Source organism: Xiphophorus couchianus, chromosome 9 (assembly GCF_001444195.1).
Source record: "Xiphophorus couchianus chromosome 9, X_couchianus-1.0, whole genome shotgun sequence".
Lineage (NCBI taxonomy): Eukaryota > Metazoa > Chordata > Actinopteri > Cyprinodontiformes > Poeciliidae > Xiphophorus > Xiphophorus couchianus.
Genome location: NC_040236.1, coordinates 31,513,485 through 31,532,409, shown reverse-complemented (window position 1 = coordinate 31,532,409; position 18,925 = coordinate 31,513,485). Strand labels below are relative to the sequence as shown.

The window sequence follows — 18,925 nt, the reverse complement described above, 5'->3', positions numbered from 1 at the left end:
CACTTCTGCTTTTCAAATATGAACGGTTGAATAATTTCCCATCTATTTGTAGCCAATTTTACATGAAGAGTGTAGATTTTATTTAAAGTGACAAGAGGTCCCAAAACAAATCACTCTAAACGGTGCTTAAAATACTCAAAATATCTTTATCCAAGAATTTAATACAAAAAATGCAACATGTTTTGTGAATCCTAACCTGTTTAAGGAAGCATCTTTAAAATAATGTTCTTTGTTATACATGTGACCTGTATGGTCATTTACATAATTCGCCATTTAAGACAATAAGATACCATTTGTAACTAGTTTAGTGTTAAAGATGAAGTCTTTTGTTTTCCAGCCATATAGAAAAGTAACTATGTTATCTCTTTAAGAAACTCTTGCTGTTTCTGAAACTCAGAGACTTCAGGAAGTCTTCATGACATCGCTCCTTTATTAACCCTTTAGCAACATTTTTAGCAGCGTTTCACTGAGAATCAATGTTTTCCATACTCTTGTTGAATCGATGTCTTTCTTAGAGAATTAATAAAAAATATCATAAAGTTGCCGATAAGTGCAGCTTAAACGCATTTTAAAAGCGACCTGCAAGTTTTACTGGCTGGAATATGTGTTCGATCAGGGGTGTACAAACTTCTTGGGCCAAAATCGCTGATTCAAAAGTAATCAGACGCCTAAAAATCCCAACCTAAAATCAAGCAAATAATGCAGCTAAATTTACTTTTTTATCTACATAAAAGTTGTACATTTCCACCAAAAACTCATAAATTGAAATTAATCTCAGAAAAAAAAAATTCTTTTGAAAATCGTCAACATTTGAAAAGGTTGTTTGTAGAAAATTTCTGAGATTAGTGGACATTTACTACTTTTAAATGTTTTATAAATCTACATCGCCTCTAACGCGCCATCGTAGATTTTGCACATTTTCTGTTTTAAAAGAAAAGCATCAAGTTTTCAGTTTCTCTTCGGCTCGATGGAACAAATTTATTTTCAGTAACAGGATTCCGGTCACTTTGTTTAAAAACGTTTGTTATATTTAGTAAATTAAATAAAAGCTGATTTTGGTGCATCATTTCAGTAAAAATCTCTGAATAAACATTGTTTTACTTTTTCTTAAGGCTTCATTATAAAAAGACAAACACTTCAACTTGTAAGAAAACTATAGTTTCCATCTGCATCTGTCGACTCAATTTGTATCATTTTTAAATTAATTATTCAAAATGGCCACCGAGATTGACTTTGGATGAAAAAACTGCAAATTTTCAACTGAATTACCACCAAAAAGTTTGTTATCATTCAAAATATCACTGTGAATGCACAGTAGATGTGAAATGAAAGGAAAATCTAAACATTTTTATGCATTTGATAGAGAAAAAGGAAAGAAAAGTCATCTCTTGTCACATTTAAAGGGACTGCAGTAAAGCTCAATAAAGCTTTTTATTTATTTTTGTACCAAAATAGGCAGTTAGAGCAGGGATAAATATTATATTATGTTAGATATAGATACATCTCTTTAATAGATTCTTTGCATCGGTGCTTTACTTTAACAAACAGTGGCATAGTCCCCGGGCTAAAACACGCAGGCAGAGCCGTATGGAGGTTCCCATTCTCTCAGCCGACGGTTACAAATAATCTACTGGGATTAACAAGGGAGGAAACATGAATCCAGAAGAACAGAGGAAACATTAAAGTTCTCAAAATGTGGTCAAAGTTGGAAGTTGTTCTGCGTTTTCAGGGCGCCGATGCTGAAAGAAGGGCCTCTCCGTACGCCTCCGTCCTCCAGTCAGCTTGGAGGAGTCGCCTTGAGGGATTAACGTGGATTAAGGGGAGACGGTGGCTGACGAGGTCCATACAAGCAAGGGCTGGGTCATCAAAAGCATCTTGAATTTCTGTCCTCAAACAGCAGCTGATCGTCCCATTTCGGGTTATTGTTTTACCGTCACGCGTCCTGTCACGATGCAGCTGAAGATTCGGTTTCCGTGACGACAGGGAGGAAACGGTGAAATTAAAGCTGCAGCTGGTATTTATAGAGGAGAGAAACAAAGCAAGTAGTGCTGAGGTCACACAGCCACAGTCAAAATAAAAAATAAAAGTACAATGTTACCCAAAAAATTAAAATCCAAACTAAATAAAAAACATACAGTGGATTTATGACAAAGTAATAGGACCAGACGAAGAAAAAATGATTATTATAAGAGAAAAATTTGTAGTAATATGAGAATAAAGTCATAATATCAAGACTTCATTCTCATTTTATTTTGACTTCAATACGACTTTATAGTTATTAATATAACTAATTTTATTCTTGTCATAAAATTATGAGAATAAAGTCATACAAGAGTAAACAATAATAAAGTAATAATGACTTTACTTTCGTAATATTACAACTTTATTATATTATTTTAACTTTATTCTCATTATTTTTACTTTAATAGAACGATTTTACTTTATTCCCATTATAAAACTACAAGAATTAAGTTGCAATATTATCAAAATACAGTTGTACAAGAATAAAATAAAAATAATGCTTTATCTTCATATTATTGTGACTTTATTCTCATTTAAACATCAAGAGCATGACTTTACTAATGCAACTTAATATAACTTATTTTCCTCATAAAATTACAAGTGTAGTCATAATATTATAACTGTCTCATAATACTACAACTTTACTTTAATATTATTTCAACCTAATTTTTTAAATTTTATTATTTTCTTAGCATGACCCCAATACTCTGTCAAATGTTTTTTCATGACAAACTTCCATGTTCATCTGATATCTTTGTTTGCTAAAAATGTGTAAAAATAAAAACCTTCACCAAAATCTTCTGTCCCTTCATAAGCTTTAACACAAAGACGCGTCACACAAGATGCTTTAGGAAATCAGCCCTCGATAGTGCAACTACATTTAGAGGGGAAGGAGGTCCTGATGATGATGATGATAGAGATGAAGGAGACGTTACACTGTTTAGGGTCAAAGTGCACGGAGAACGTAGGAGACAGATATGGAAGTCTGAGGTAAAGCCAGAAAAAGGAGAAATCCTGGAATTATTGGACAGAATCGTTTTCCTGCTTTTTAAAAATAATGAAGTAAAGAAATCTCTTCTGATATCTGATTTAAAAATGGTAATGTTTCCTCTTAAGTCCAATTTCAATATGTTTTATTCAAGTTTCTTTCCAACTCTGCATATTTACTGACCAAGCATGGCAAGTGGAAAACATAGTAACGTTTTTACTTTAAATTTTTATTCTTCAGCCCAGGGGTATCCAAACCTTTTGTCGAGTAAATAAAATAAACCTATAATCAACCAAATACAGTTGTCCACATTATTATTTATTTATCTTATTGAAGGAAATTCATGTTTACTTTTATTATCAAAACACTAAAAATAATTTTGCTGTATTAAATCAACTAGTTTTTAAATTCTTTTGCGGTTGGTTGAACAAATTAGTTCTCAGTTATAAGAACAGGATTTGGGTTTACTTCCAAAATGTTTCGTTGAGTTTAATGCATTAAATAAAAGTCTAATTTTGTGCCCCAAAGTCAGCGTGGTTCTACTTATCACACAAGCTTCATTGTAAAAACATGAATACTTTGTGTAGTACTTAACATTTTCCATTCCAAATTATGTAAATAACTTTTAAAGTAGATTAAAATAAAGTTTAAACAAATTTGTATAATTCTTTAACTACTGTTGAGGACCACAAAAAAATCAGTCGAAGGGCCACAAATGGCCCCCGCGCCACACTTTGGACACCCCTGATTTAGAAGAACAAATTTCCCATCTCAATATTCCAATATCGAGTAAAACCTCCCAAATACAGCAAATCTTTGCTTTGAATTGCCTTTTTCTGTCTCTTTAGAGTACTTCAGAATTTTTAAGAACTATATTTAAAACTTCTCTTGGTACTTTTTATATAACAGACAACATAATAGGAGTAAAGTGAGCAACACCAGGGCTGCGCCACAAAAACACAAATTACGACTGTTTTTACAACAAACATCGTTCATGTTTTTGCTCATTAAACCTCTGCTGGAAATATTCGCAATGAATTAGTTTGAATTAGTTTCCATATTAATATTTTAGCAAAAAATATTAACCCAAAGCTTCAAATATATCTTACAAAACTTTGATATAATTCTCTATATTGCATGAAGGAAATAAATTGTTACATTTGAAATTAAGGTTATCGGGCCCTAAAATCTCCAAAGAGGTTATGAATATTTTTCATGCTACATCCATAAACAGTAGCTTCTCAACACTTTGGTTTTTGCAAACACAAAATCTTTAAGTATTTTTGTCGAGTTTCTTAGTACACTTGAAATAAGACAAAACTAAATTAGAAGTAGTAGTACAAATATCTTAATTTCAGTAAGATATAGGAGATTGTTTTTAGTAAATAATTCCTTAATATTGATGAAAAACTACAAGGTCCAGTGGCAGATTATTTCATGTATAATACTTTTGTCCTGTTATCCTTATAGCTTTGGAAAAATGTCATGTTATAAATGAAAGAATCGCCCAGTGGAACTAGAACTGGGTTGCTAGGTGACGGGCTGGGCTTAGCTGGGGGTTGCTAGGTAACGGCGTTATGTTACAAGTGAAATAATCTGCCAGTGGAACTAGAACTTTTTCACCAATATTAAGGGATTATTTACTTAAACAAGCTGCTATGTCTTGCTATGTCACTTATAAATTAATGTTGTCTTATTTCAAGTGAACCAAGATATTTACACTGGAAACTAAACCAAAATTACCTGGTAAGATTATGGGGTTTTTTTGCAGTGTGATGCTGAAATGCGTGGCAGGGGAAGGTAGAATTACAATAAATATTTTCACCTCCTATATAAGGATTTTAGAGTGTAGGAAGAGAAAATGCGGATACGAAGGTATGAGAAATGTAAAAAAAAAAGACAGAAAGAAACTAAAAATACCCGATGCCATGTGGAGTGACAGACAGAAAGACAGACAGGGAGTTAGATCAAGATTTTTGTCCCAAAAACATGCTCTTAAAGCTACAGCGTGCAAAAGTCTGGCTCTTGGTGACAATATTATCATTACAAACCGATTCATGAATGCATTACTCTTTGTTAATATGAAAACAACAACGACAACAACAATAAGAAGAACAGTAGTGAAACAAATCAGATCATGGTACAAGTTGCCTTGATTTGAACCAACTCCTTAAACATTAAGGAACCAAGCTGAAGGAAGATCCACCCGGAGGCTGCCGGACCGACCCGAGGTCCTCCCGCCGCAGAAAGGAAACGTCCCAGATAGTCCCGGCCTCGCCGCGCCGCCATCGTGTGCTTGTGTGAATACACGTGCGTGCAGCAATGCAAAACAGAGGAAGCAGGCTGATAGTAGAAAAAAATAAAATCAAGTGGGAAGTGTAGAGACAGTAATGTGTGTGCATGGACATTTTGCATGTGTGTGTTTGTTCAGAGTCGCTCCTTGGTGGTCATCCAGATGTAAGGACCCGACTGCTCCTCGATGATTTGCTTCACCTGCGAGTAAATTTCCTCTAAAGAAGAGCCGTGGACTATTGCTGCAAGAGAGACAAACACACAGAGATCAGTGGGTTACAAAGGAAATACACGTTGTTTCTGAGCAGGAAGAAGCAGAAAATAAATAAATAAATCACTAAACACGTTCTCTCCATTTTTTGAACAAAGTTATTCTTAGATAATGAAATTTTAGTCAGTTCTGCCTATTTTGTTTTATGGCGTCTTGTGACTTTAAATCCACGCCCCCCCCCCAAACTCAAAGTTTACACTCGCATGTAAAAATAGCTTGAAATTAGATGCGGATTTATACAACCATACATCTTTCAAAAGCGGAAGTGGAGCCTACTGCACAACCAACAAAAGTGCAGCAAGTAGTTTCTGAACAGTAAGTCAAGAACGAAACACTTGTCTTTTCCAGCAGCCATTGTACAGCGCAAAAAGGAAAAAGGAAGGAGGAAATTCAAGGAAAAGATGAGAAAAATTACAAGTCTGAAATAAAAAGTCGTATTCATGTCATTGTTTCTTATGTGTGTGTGTAAGTTGACTAACCAGTGAAGTACTCTGCAAACTCCTGCTCCAGTTTGATGCCTCTGTCGAAGGCCTTCCTCGCCTGTTCCTCTGTCAAACGTTTGTTCATCTCTCTGCAGAGAGCAAACACGGAGGTTCAAAACCTAATTTTACTTTTGTTAAGTGTAGGTGTCCAACTAAACTAAACTTGAGGTAGTAAACAACAAGGAATGAGCTGTGGTGCAGTAAACCTACAATATATTTTTATACAGAAAAAAATATTATGAAAAAGTTTTTTTTATAAATTTCAAAATGCTAATAAATAGATTCATAAACACAAAACAAAGCATGTTATATCTTTAATTTCAGTATGTTTTAGTTTTATAAATGTAATTCAGGACATAGTTCCAGTTAGTCCATTATTGTTCTTATTTCAATTTTCAAAAATGTTTTCTCAATTCCAGTTTTGTTATATCATTAGTTTACTACAATAACTACAATAAGCAAGGTTGGTGGAATCACCTGACTCTGGTTACCTAGCAACAGCATTCTGAGTAACTTTTGGTTACCTAGCAACGACCTGTTTAGTAACTTGCGCAGCAGCACTTTAAGGTTTCGCTACTGTGTCCCATAACTGCTTAAAAATAAAAAAGACTACGGTGTGGAGAGAAAACAGGATGAAACAGGAAAGGTCATGTCACCAGTTTTAAATATTTCTGACATTTAAAACAGAAAACCTACCAACTGCTACGAAACACTTATATTGCGATACATTTTTCAGTCGTATCGTCCAGTCCTAATTAAAATGAAGCCCTTTCTCTGTAAAACCTTTCAGTTCGGAAGCGTACAAGCGTCGTCGTTTAGTACATCTGCTACTCACAGGATGTTGTCGACATTTCGCGGTCTAAGGAGGATAGCGATGGGGTAGAGGCCCGCCATCTGGAGACGCTTTATGGCATTCCCAGAAACATCCAGGATGCAGTGCTTCCCCTGCAGGAGACCAAGGGTCCGACAATCAGCCGCCTCCAACACGCTCTTCCTCCTCCCGACGCGCTGTAAGCGGCCCTTACCTTGTCGGCGACCTCTCTGACAGACTGTATGCTGGTCCCGTAGAGGTGGTTGTTGTACTGACCCGCCTCGATGAACTTGTGTTCCTGAATCTCTCGCTCCATCAGCTCTCTCGAGGACATGAAGTGATAATCTCTGCCGTCCACCTCGTAGTCTCTTCGTGGCCGTGTTGTGTCTAACAGGGGCAGGATTCATACAGATTCAGATGTGGCAAAAAAAATAAAAGATTACGGAGCACAAACACAAAATCTAAATTATGTTTTGTCAGGTTTCTAGTGTGAATATCTTTGAACACTTGAAATAGGAAAAAAGATAGAAGAGATCGTTTTAAATCAATAATTACTTAATATTGATTAGAAAAACTAGTTTTACTGACAGATTTTTACACTTATCACAAAACATGTTTTCCACGTTAAAAGTGAAAAACATTTTGACAGATGAACTAACACTTTTCCCTCAATATTAAGGAATTATTGACTTAAAGGAAATCAAGAAACTCACGTGGGACGCAGGATCCAAACTTTTCAGGAAACTCAGAGATGAGGTCATCATTGACCCGATCTTTCATTGGTCCAAGCACGATGACTGGCCGTGTGTAATTGACTGGGAAAACATGAAAAGACGAAAGTTTATTTCCATGAAAAGACATTTGTTTGATTACAAAAAGTGAAAACGGGCCGAATCTGACAAAATCTCTCATTTCACAAAATAAATTCACTGCTGACGTCAAACGAATTTAATCCTCATAACCAAAGAAATTATACTTTTTTTATTCCCCCATTTTTTTCTCCGAAGAGTTTTTGCGGCGCTAGTGGCTCGTATTTTTTGTACAGTAGGCAGACAGGAAGGAGGGTGAATAGAGGGGGGGAAGACATGCGGTAAAGGTCGTCGGGACCGGGAGTCGAACCCGCGACGTCCGCGTCGAGGACTAAGGCCTCCAAACGCGGGGCGTGCTAACCCCCTGCGCCACCACAGCACGCCCCCAAAGAAATTATACTTAAAAAAATTCTGTAAGTGTAAAAATACAAGGGAAATCAAACTAACAAGATCAAGAAAATGTACATTTTAATCTGATCCTACAGGGAACTATCATCTTAACTGAACAGTAATGAAATCTTAAATTATTGTACATCAAAACTTAAACGTTGTTTTATACGTCATTAAATCAAAGAAATCCAGTTTAAAGATTCTTTTGGGCTCGGAAGAAAAAAAGAATTCAATCTATTCTCATTTCTTTTCATTTGTTTTCTACTTTAAACAAAGTTTAATAAATTAGTTAAAATCCAATTTGAGGTCCCTCAAATCGGCTGTTTTGTGTTTAAGTCAGTTGATAAATGTGTTCTTATTTACTGTGAAATAAAAAGAAAAATCTAAATATTTTTGATGTACAATAAGCTAAAATAAATTAATGAAGACAAAGTGGAGAAAAATGTAAAATTAAATGATTCTTTGCATATTTTGTAGCATTGTCTGAGTTCCCGACCAGAAGCTAATGCTGTCAGGTGATTTAATGATTCATACTTTATAGAAATAACTAGAAACGGTGAATAAAAAATAAAATAAGAGTCTTTTACGTACCTTCCTGCTGCACAACAGGTTGGTATGTAAGGAGGATCTCCTCCTGGCCAGCTGTTTAAACAGAAACAAATATTTTTAAAGGTTTAATGATCACAAATTTGACACCACACCAAACTCCGACCCACTTCTATGTTTGGAAAGAAAATTTCTCCAGCAGCTCTGGAAAGGTAGAGAGAAATGTGACTTGCACACAAGACCCACATGCACATAATTAACACACACAGGGAAACACACACCCACGGACAGACGAAATGGAAAACACAAGAGGACGTAGAGCGAGGCGCAGCGGAGAAAAGGTAGAGGAGAGGAGAAATGGAGGACAGGAGGGTCTACACTTACAGGAACTACTCTCACTATCACTGGTGCCAGAGGTTACCAGCGCTGGAAGGACAAGACAGGTCAGAGTCAACACACACACATCCACATAATTACACACACACACACACACACACATAACTCACAGGAACACAAACACAACTTACACATATAAAATGTCTTATATTTAGTCATCAGTTTTCTGGAGGCACAACCATTTTAAAGTCAGAGTTAAGCAGCTGTTCAGTGACTCAAGTCATTTTTCTCTTTTGTAAATAGTAAAACTACTAAAACACAAAATCTTACTCAGCATTTTGGTCTAGTGAAAATATCTTGGTGCACTTGAAATAAGACAAAACAAACACAAGTAACTTCTCAGCATAGGAACTTGTCTTAAGTAAATAAGTTCTTAATATTGATGAAAACGTTCTTGTTCCACTGGCAGATTATTTCACTTGTAACAAAGCACCGTTACCTAGCAACCTCAGCCAAGCCAAACCCGTCACCTAGCAACCCAGTTCTACTTTCACTGTAAGATTCTTTCACTTATAACAAGACATTTTCCCCATGTCATAAGTGCAACAGAATTAACCCGCCAATGGAACTAATACTTTTTAATCAATATTAATGAAATATTGATTTAAAACAAGCGCCTATATTTCACTGAAAAGTTACTTGTAAGTTAGTTTTGTCTTATTTCAACTCTGTTAAGATATTTGCACAAGAAACCCAGTTCTAGTTCCACTAGAAGATTATTTATCTTATAATAAAACATTTATTCATGTTATAAGTGAAATAATCCGCCAGAGGAACTAGAATTTTATTTGCTCAATATTAAAGGATTATTCACTTAAAACAGGCTCCTATCTCTTACAGTAAAGTTACTTATATGTTAGTTTTGTCTTATTTCAAATGCACTAAGATATTTGCACTAGACACTACACCAAAATTACTTAGCAAGATTTTGTGTTTTTGCAGTGAAATATTATTATACTTCTTATTCCTAAAGAAAAGTCTGAATTATGAAAACTCAGAAATCAGGCATAAAATTCTGACTGATGCAGCTCTGACTAACCAAAGCTGATGTTAGCACAATAGTCTGCACAGGACTACGCTACGACGCGAAACCTGCATTTAAGGCAGAGACAGCATCTGGGTTGTGCCGATGTAACAAAAGATGATTTATTTGACTACTGTGCTTTCCACTCCAAATGCAGCTTTCCTTTTTCGCATCAGCAGATTTTTATTTTTACAAAGATCTGCAGAACATAAAAAATGGAAGTGAAACATCTGTGTTGCAAGACGCAGAAATAAAACTTGAACGGTTTCTTGATTTGACAAGGAATCATTGTGAAAAACAAAACAAGTGTAAGATTTAGCTAAATTTCAGTTAATTAAAAACAAATAAAGCAAAAGATTCTTCAGGAATAATAAACAAATTAGGTCTAGTTGGTTGAAAATATAGCGATCTATAAATTTCATCACTAATATACCATTTAATCTAGAAAACTAGACAACAAAGTGATAAATTAGAACTATTTTGAGGGAATATTATTGGCTATCCCCTATCAAAACAGACAAAACTATCGTATCATGACAAGCAGTTACACATAGTGACCAGCAGGTGTCAGCGATAGTTAGGTAGCTCACCTTTATCCTCTTGATCCTGGAGGAGATAGAAAGAGAGGAGATCATTAATCACCACACACAGTACAATGGAACTGTGTGTGTGCGTGTGTGTGTTGCCAGCAGAAACACGGTTTGAAAGTCCGCTATGCAAATAACCGAGAGAGGAAGTGTGTGTGAGGGTGTGATCATTTTTAATGATCATTTCTTCATCACGTGGCGCACCAGTTCGTACGGCGTGAAGAAAACAGAAGGGTGAGATTGAGTCGACAGCACAGTGCTATCAATAGCTTGTGCTAAACTTGTGTCAGAGCTCATCTTCACACTCAAGTAATGCTGCAGCCTCAGATCTGATCAAGTTCTAACATTTAAAGGCGACTTATTATGCTTCCTTCGACATGTAAGGCCAGGATTTCTGCACAAAATCATTCTTAGTTAATAAGATTTTAATCTTATTGTCACTTTAACATCCCTCCAACTCAACTTTCACACTCGCACATGAAAATGGCTGCAAACAGACCCACAACTATACAACTGTACATGTTTGAAAAGCAGAAGTGGAGCCTCCTGTATAACCAACTAGAATGCAATAAGTCGTTTCCATAAAAAGGGCTAAAAATTAATTCTTATTTTTTTCTGAGATAAATGGCAGATTTATTTTGTTTTTTTTTTTGCCTTTTCATATTGGTATTATTTAAAAACAAATGTTTCTTCAGTGATTATTTTTTGGGCGGGACAATTCTAGACTTTTCCAAGATTGGGGGGTCCGGCCCCCTCAAGCCCCCCTGAGATTTTCGCCTATGCTTCATTTAAAAAGCTGCTGAGTTCTTTACTATTATTAAACGCTCCAGTGATTCTTCATCAAAAAACGACAAAAGTCCAGACAAGAAAGTGATTAAAGGACAAACTGAACTCAAGAAACTAAAATGAATGAAATAAGCAGAAAGTTTTAGTTGAAAAAGGTGGATTTGTGACAGCATTAATCTGTTGATCCAACAAAAAATTCTGCTGAGTCTGTAAATTAGCTGCCAACCTCTGAGCAGTAGCCGCCCGTTCCTGTGCTGACTGCTTGCTAGCATAGTTAGCATGCTTTGTGGCAAAGTGACGGCTGATATTGTACTCTTTGAAAACTGCAACCGTTTCTTGGCATATCAAACATACAGCCGTTGATCGGACATCAGTAAAAAAATATTTTGTTGTCCACTCCTTTTTAAACACTCGGCACTCAGTGTCCACTTTTCTTTTCTTTGGTCCGCTCATTTTTACCGAAGGGGGGAAATGTCAGCTGGAAAGTGTGTCTAGACTAGTGCGCCGTCTATCGGGGAAACGAGGGTATTGCAGGGGAAAGGGAAATGAAACAGGATTTTACACATCCATGGGTTTTTACGATAATTTGGACAAGTTCGGCGGGCCGGATTAAAAAGCCTAACGGGCCGTATACGGCCCGGGGGCCGTAGTTTGCCCATGTCTGGTTTAGGGTCAACATGAGGTGCACAAACTCACCGATCTGTCCTGAGACCTCGACACTCTGACCATCTTTAGCCTCGACCTTTCCTTCTTCTCTGCTCTGTGAGAGAAACAAAATGAGCAAAGACAGAAATCAACACTAACAGAGAAGAAACTGATGCTTTCTTTAAGAAGATAATAAGAAGCAAAACGAATCTCAACAAACAAAAGAGCATTAGGGCCATGGTAAAAAAGGGAGAAGTAAATTTCAACAAAAACCTCACAAATGTTTATTTTTACTAGCAAATTTCTGAGTCTGAAAAGTCTAAAATTGCTAGAAAAACAATTTTTTAAATTAGTATTTCTAGAAAAACATGGACTTCTCTGAGTTTTAAGAGTAAATAATTCATTAGAAAAAAAAACGTTGAAAATTTTAGATTAATCTTGGAAATTTTCTAGACAAAACAAGGAAATTTCTGAGATAAAAAAGTCAACGATTTTCTGAAAGAAAACTGGAAATTTCTGAATTTTAAAAGTTAGAAATTTACTAGAAAAAAATAGAAAATTTCTGAGTTTTAAAAGTTGAAAATTTGCTAGAAAAATATAGAAAATTTCTGAACGTGAAAAGTCTATAATTCACCAGAAACAAATATTTTTGAAATTAACCTAAGAAAATTTCTTGGAAAAACAAATGGACATTTCGGAATTTAAAAAGTTGAACATTTTCTAGAAAATAACTCACATTTTGAGATTAATCACCAAAATGTTGTATAAAAAGCATAAAAATTTTAAAAGTCTGTTTTCTTGTTAAATTTTGGAACTACAACGAATGACATCCTTTTCCAAAAAACAAATAAAAAAACACCGAATTGCTACGGGGCTTTTTTCACTCAAGAAATTTGGCCAACACGACAAACACCTTTATAGTTTTTCTAATAGGTTTGGTGAAATATTGCTTCATCGTTGACACTGTTAGCGAAGCAGCTAGTCAGTTAGCTGTAGCGTAGCAACCTCAGCCACTCCATCAAACATCAGGGTGACAATCCTTCCTCTGCTCCCTGTTTCCTCTCATCCTCGCCTCACTGGCCTCCGACACGTCCTCCCTTCTCTTCCTCTCAGTCCATAACACTTCACATTGTCACCTGCCTCTGTGCCACACTTGGAAACATCGCTCTTCCAAACAGACTCCTCACACCTCAGAAACCTGTCAGCCTGAGGAAATGGCGTCACCAAGACAAGGAGGTTTTTTTTAGCTTTCTTCTCAGATGAATTTATCTAATTATAAACTGTAACGACACTGAATAAATTGAAAAATTACATTTACATAAAAGTAAATCTAGTCTAAAGTAACGGAGGAAAAAGTTCAGTGGGCTCGGTTCAAAGATAAAGTATTTATTGTTGGAAAGCATGTGTCTGCCTCATCAGAATAAAATAATATAATAAAATATATAACAAAAGAGAATTGACAACTATTCATTATGTATTAGAAAAAGATTCTCTGAACTTGAAGTTTTTCTTTTTATGTAAAATTCACAGATTTCCTCCATTTATTTGCTTTTTTTTTTTTGCAACTGAACAGCTTCATCAATTTTTTATCAGCTACAAAATCAACAAAATAAAAGTGAAAATTTGAAGTTACAGGTAAAAATCTTCCAGGTGTTGAAGATCTCTAAATCTAGTTTAATATTTTAATAAACCCTGAATTCATGTAATTCTATGCTGTTGAAGCCCAAACATCCAGTCCAGATGTTTTCCTAAATGGCTATGAACAAAGAAGAGTTTCTAATAGATGTGTTATTTCTTAAAGATAAAGTCAGGAAACGTTTCAGACGTAGATTCTTTACACAGAAGCACATGCCAGAACACATTTGCCGTTTGTTTTTATGTAACTGTCGCCCTTGTCAGATCAGATTTGCTGGGTGTCATTTACACGTTCTGACCCACATCCACCAAAAATCAACTTCAACTTTATGATTTTGGAAAAATATTCTGCAAGACAAAAGTGAATCATTTTTAACGTTGTGTGTCCAAAAGGGCGGATCTATTCAGGCTAGTTCTATGCCTTATTGTTTATTTTTACATTATACTTACAATTCCTAATTGCCCTTTCTGAACCATTTGAAAGAAAGTTTATTTTTTACATGTTTGACCAAGATAGTCAACCTATTTTTATTCAATTTCAGTTTCTTTATTTTATTCCTACTAGCACTGACTTAAATTGTCTGTTCAGAATTAAAATCAGTTTGTTTTGACTGTACATATAAATTTACTCAAGTAAATGTAACAGATTTGTAAAGAAAAAACAACAACAACACAAAAAGACGTATATTGGCTCTAAACCTCGCCGTTTGTAACGATTTTCCTTCCTTTTAGGTGTCTGGATTACTCCGTCTATTTAATAGAGTCTCCTGCACTGCTGCCATCATTTCCAACCGGCTTCTATGCATTATTTAAATTTTCCCTTTTACAGGTAAAAGCTTCTGACTCCAGAATGGGATATTTTGAGATTTAACACATCTTCTTGGCCTTTAAGGGCGAAAGAACGGGACATAAATGTTCCCTAAAAGTCTCTTCAGTCCATATTATATTTGTAGTTTAGATAGAAAAAAGCTGCATTTCCATTACAAATGTGTATTATTAGTGCACACAACACTTGTAGTAAAAAACATTTTTGATTTCCTTGTGTTTTCTATCATGTAAATAACTCAAAATGTCCCCAGTAGATTTCTTCACGGTGTTATTGTGGACAGTCAGATTAGGAGATTAATCTTTTTATGTCAGGTTGTATAAATTAAGATGTTGCGGGGACATTTCTATGAGGTGGTTTGTGAGTGTTAAATGGGGTAAGTGTTCCTCGGTCTGAAAAGGTTTGAGAAACACTGATTTACGTGATTGTAATACCATCAGCTACCCAGAGACACAATCTGTGAACCCCACCAATGTCTTCTGAACCCCTCAGCTCTCTGACCTCCTTCGGCTGGGGATGAGTCCAACTTCAGGGCAGTTTGGGGGCGGGGGGCTTAGGTGACGGGCGGGCCACCACTCCTCCTCGCCGGCGCTGCTCACATGGAGGATGTCCCCAAAGCCGAACGGCAGGGCCTGATTGGGCGCACTCAGGTCTGCAGCACTTCCATCGTAGTCGAACAAAGCTCTGAAAACAAAAGGAACAGATGTTCACAGACTAAATTTAATGCACTGGCAGATTACGCTGCAAAAACACAAAATATTACCAAGTATGTTTGATGTTATTTCTAGTGAAAATGTCTTGGTACACTTGAAATCAAACAAAACTAACAAGTAACTTTTAAGGACGATATAGGAGCTTCTTTTAAGTCAGTAATTCCTTAAAAATGATGAAAAAGTTGTAGTTCCACTAACAGATTATTTCATTTAAAACATTGAAAAATGTCCTATAAGTGAAATAATCTGGCAGTGGAACTAGTACTTTTTATTAAATCAGTATTAAAAAAATTATTGACTCAAAACAAGCACCTATATCTTCCTTAAAAATTACTTATAAGTTAATTTTGTCTGTGTTTAAATGTACTATGATATTTACACTAGAAACTAGACTAAAAATGCTTAGTAGGATTTTGTGTTTTTGCAGTGAACATCAGTCTTTTGGGACAATGATCCATTCAACAGTCAGGCTTTTCCTAATTAGTGTTCTGTTCAAAGAGTGTTAGTTGTTACAGTGAAATAACACAAAATATGACCAAATATTTAGATGCATTTTCTAGAGCCAATATCTTAATATACTTGAAATAAGACAAAGTTAACTTACTCCTAACCTTTGTGAAAATGTGTCTTCAGATAAGCACCACTATTCATATATTTAAACACTTAATAACCAAAACAGTTAGGTGGGAGTGTTTTTGTCCAGTTCTGTGTAATTCATGCTTGCTCTTCCACCTGAATGGTAATATGTGTGTGTGACTGCAGGAAGCGAACTCTTCCAGAGGGAAAAGACCTGGGAAAAATAGGCCAGCAATATGTTTTTGCAACTGTGTGAATGCAAGGCAACTAGGGCTGAAATAAACTGAATTCCCAAATGTCCTTCCTGGCTTCATCAATAAAACAGGGCAAAGGCACAGGAGTGAGTGACAATGAAATTAGATGGAGAAGAGAGACAGAGAGAGAGAGAGAGAGAGAGAGACAGAGAGAGAGAGAGAGAGAGAGAGACAGAGAGAGAGAGAGAGAGAGAGAGAGAGACAGACAGACAGACAGACAGACAGAGAGAGAGACAGACAGACAGACAGACAGACAGACAGAGAGACAGACAGAGAGACAGACAGACAGACAGAGAGACAGAGAGAGAGAGAGAGAGAGAGACAGAGAGAGAGAGAGAGAGAGACAGAGAGAGAGAGAGAGAGAGAGAGAGACAGACAGACAGACAGACAGACAGACAGAGAGAGAGACAGACAGACAGAGAGACAGACAGACAGACAGAGAGACAGACAGACAGACAGAGAGACAGACAGACAGACAGAGAGACAGACAGACAGACAGAGAGACAGACAGACAGACAGAGAGACAGAGAGAGAGAGAGAGAGAGACAGAGAGAGAGAGAGAGAGACAGACAGACAGACAGACAGACAGAGAGAGAGACAGACAGACAGACAGACAGACAGACAGACAGAGAGACAGACAGACAGACAGAGAGACAGACAGACAGAGAGACAGAGAGAGAGAGAGCTGTAAATAGCCTGTCGAAAGGTCAAAAAAAGCCGCCCAGAGTTTTAACGGCTCCTGAATAAAATGGAGAAAACGTGTACTAAAATATTAGATAAAGAGGAGTACAAAAAAGGGTACGGTGCTACAGTAAAGTGCTGTTAGATCAGATAATTACACATATAAACTTTGCAAGTTGTAGTTTACGTCCAGAAATTTTGCGCATGCACACAACGCTGGAGGGGAAAAAGGACTTGTTTTACTCGCCGTCCGTAGCGGCGCTGCTGCGGTAGAACAACTTCGTTTACTAAATGAAACCAGGAGATGTAGGTACAACTAATTAATGCTTTGCATTTAATTAAATCTCCCGGTTGTTGCACATCTCTGCGCAGTGCAGCAGATTTAACTCATCATTCAGGGGCGGTCCAAGGCTGTATGAGGTCTGGAGCAGAATTTGACTTGGGGGCCCCTAAAAACAGCAGCACCTCTAACATCTGGGAGAGCTGGAGAAGTTCAAATGGCCAACCTAAAAAGCAATAAGTTGTAATCGCAGTTTACTAATTTGTATTTGTGAAAAAACGGAGCTCAAACTCAAATATTAAACTCATAGCATCAGATTGTTGCTATGGTAACAAAACAAAATGAATATTGTACTTTGAACATTTACAAAGTAAACTTGCCAGATCCTTAAAATCTTGCATATAAATGTTAAACAATTTGAAATCTTTTAATTTATGTAAGCTGAAACCATTAAATCAAATTTAGCAGGATTGATCATCTCAATAAATAAATGTCACAGTTAGGTGTCTGTGTTAAAATATTAGCATTTATGGGGCCCCTGAGCCCTGGGGACCCAATGGAGCCGCTGACTTAATTTGGATTAAACAGAAGTGGAAATAATTGATATTCATTTTAATTGTATTTTTTGATTTGTTGTTTTTCAGACTAGTTGTGGGTTTAAATAGCGTTTCACTGGCGATCTTTTCCAGTAACATATAATTACCCAGTAATATTTTAACAGTGTATGGCGGAGTGAGCAGAGTTCTGGAGAGCGTGACGTCACGTGCAAAGGGCCAGCAGTTCGATTCGCAGACCTGATCTGATCGTTTCCGTAGCAACGACCAGCAGCAAGATCTTGCGTCAGAACCATAGTGAGCTCACTGATGAGGTCACAGAACATCAAAGGTCAAAGAGGTTCTGCTTGTCTCTCAGAACCTCAGTCAGAATTGAAACTTAGCGGTCCAAAATGACTAGTTTCTCAAAGATACCAGTTGGCGTGTTTTTTTCACTTGGCTTCGGACTAGGATACTTGGTGACTACAGGTATGAGGAAAATCTTTGATTATAGCCTCCCTGGAAGTGATTTGGACAGCAGTAGCTCTCAAGCTGAGAGCAGCTTCTTGGGAAATGATATGTCCTCTCTTCCTTCTGAAGGATTTTCTGAAGTTAAAGAGATGACTGTGCTCTCATCTGTGGAAGAGAGCACAGTCTCTGGAAATATTGGTCCAAGAGAAACTGACCCGGACTGGAACGTTTTCGAAAAGGAGGGGAAATTTTTCTCTGAAATTGCTTTAAGTAGCAAGACTTCCCAGGTTGGCGCTCAGGAGCGCCCTGCTCCTGATGCTCATCCTGCCCCTGATGCTCATCCTGCTCCTGATGCTCATCCTGCCCCTGATGCTCATCCTGCCCCTGATGCTCATCCTGCTCCTGATGCTCATCCTGCCCCTGATGCTCATCCTGCCCCTGATGCTCATCCTGCTCCTGATGCTCATCCTGCCCCTGATGCTCATCCTGCCCCTGATGCTCATCCTGCTCCTGATGCTCATCCTGCCCCTGTTGCTTGTCCTGCCACTGCCGTTAGTCCTGCCCCTCCTGCCACCCGTGGCAGGCGCCTGCCTGCCAGGCGCCTGCCTGTCAGGCGCCTGCCTGCCAGGAGCAGCATCAGTGGCACTGCTCCTGCCACTGATGCTCGTCCTGTAACTGCCCCTCATCCTGCCTCTGCTGCCAGTATTGCCACTGTTTCTTGTCATGCCTCTGCTACTCATCCTGCCACTGTTGCCCCTCCGGCCACTGATGCTCGTCCTGTAACTGCTACTCATCCTCTCCCTCCTGCCATGGCTGCCCCTCATCCTGCCACTGTTGCTCATCCTGCCACGGCTGCCCCTCATCCTGCCACTGTTGCTCATCCTGCCACAGCTGCCCCTCATCCTGC

The 18,925-nt window shown here is 37.3% G+C and overlaps 1 protein-coding gene across 9 annotated transcripts in view; it reads right to left on the bottom strand.

Annotated features, from left to right (window-relative positions):
- Window positions 1–1,396: 1,396 nt before the first annotated feature.
- LOC114150742 (discs large homolog 1-like protein) overlaps window positions 1,397–18,925 on the bottom strand; it is a 140,428-nt gene continuing 122,899 nt past the window's right edge. For 8 of the 9 annotated variants that reach the window (XM_028027370.1, XM_028027373.1, XM_028027374.1 and 5 more), the window contains 10 exons: window positions 15,012–15,194; window positions 12,101–12,164; window positions 10,622–10,637; window positions 8,996–9,037; window positions 8,657–8,707; window positions 7,580–7,681; window positions 7,081–7,253; window positions 6,891–7,000; window positions 6,053–6,144; window positions 1,397–5,544 (listed from right to left, as the gene is read on the bottom strand). In XM_028027370.1, the coding sequence (XP_027883171.1) occupies window positions 5,438–5,544; window positions 6,053–6,144; window positions 6,891–7,000; window positions 7,081–7,253; window positions 7,580–7,681; window positions 8,657–8,707; window positions 8,996–9,037; window positions 10,622–10,637; window positions 12,101–12,164; window positions 15,012–15,194 (940 nt within the window). In that variant the 3' untranslated portion in view covers window positions 1,397–5,437. The remainder of the gene's footprint in view (window positions 5,545–6,052; window positions 6,145–6,890; window positions 7,001–7,080; window positions 7,254–7,579; window positions 7,682–8,656; window positions 8,708–8,995; window positions 9,038–10,621; window positions 10,638–12,100; window positions 12,165–15,011; window positions 15,195–18,925) is intronic. The other variant, XM_028027372.1, reaches the window with a different exon arrangement.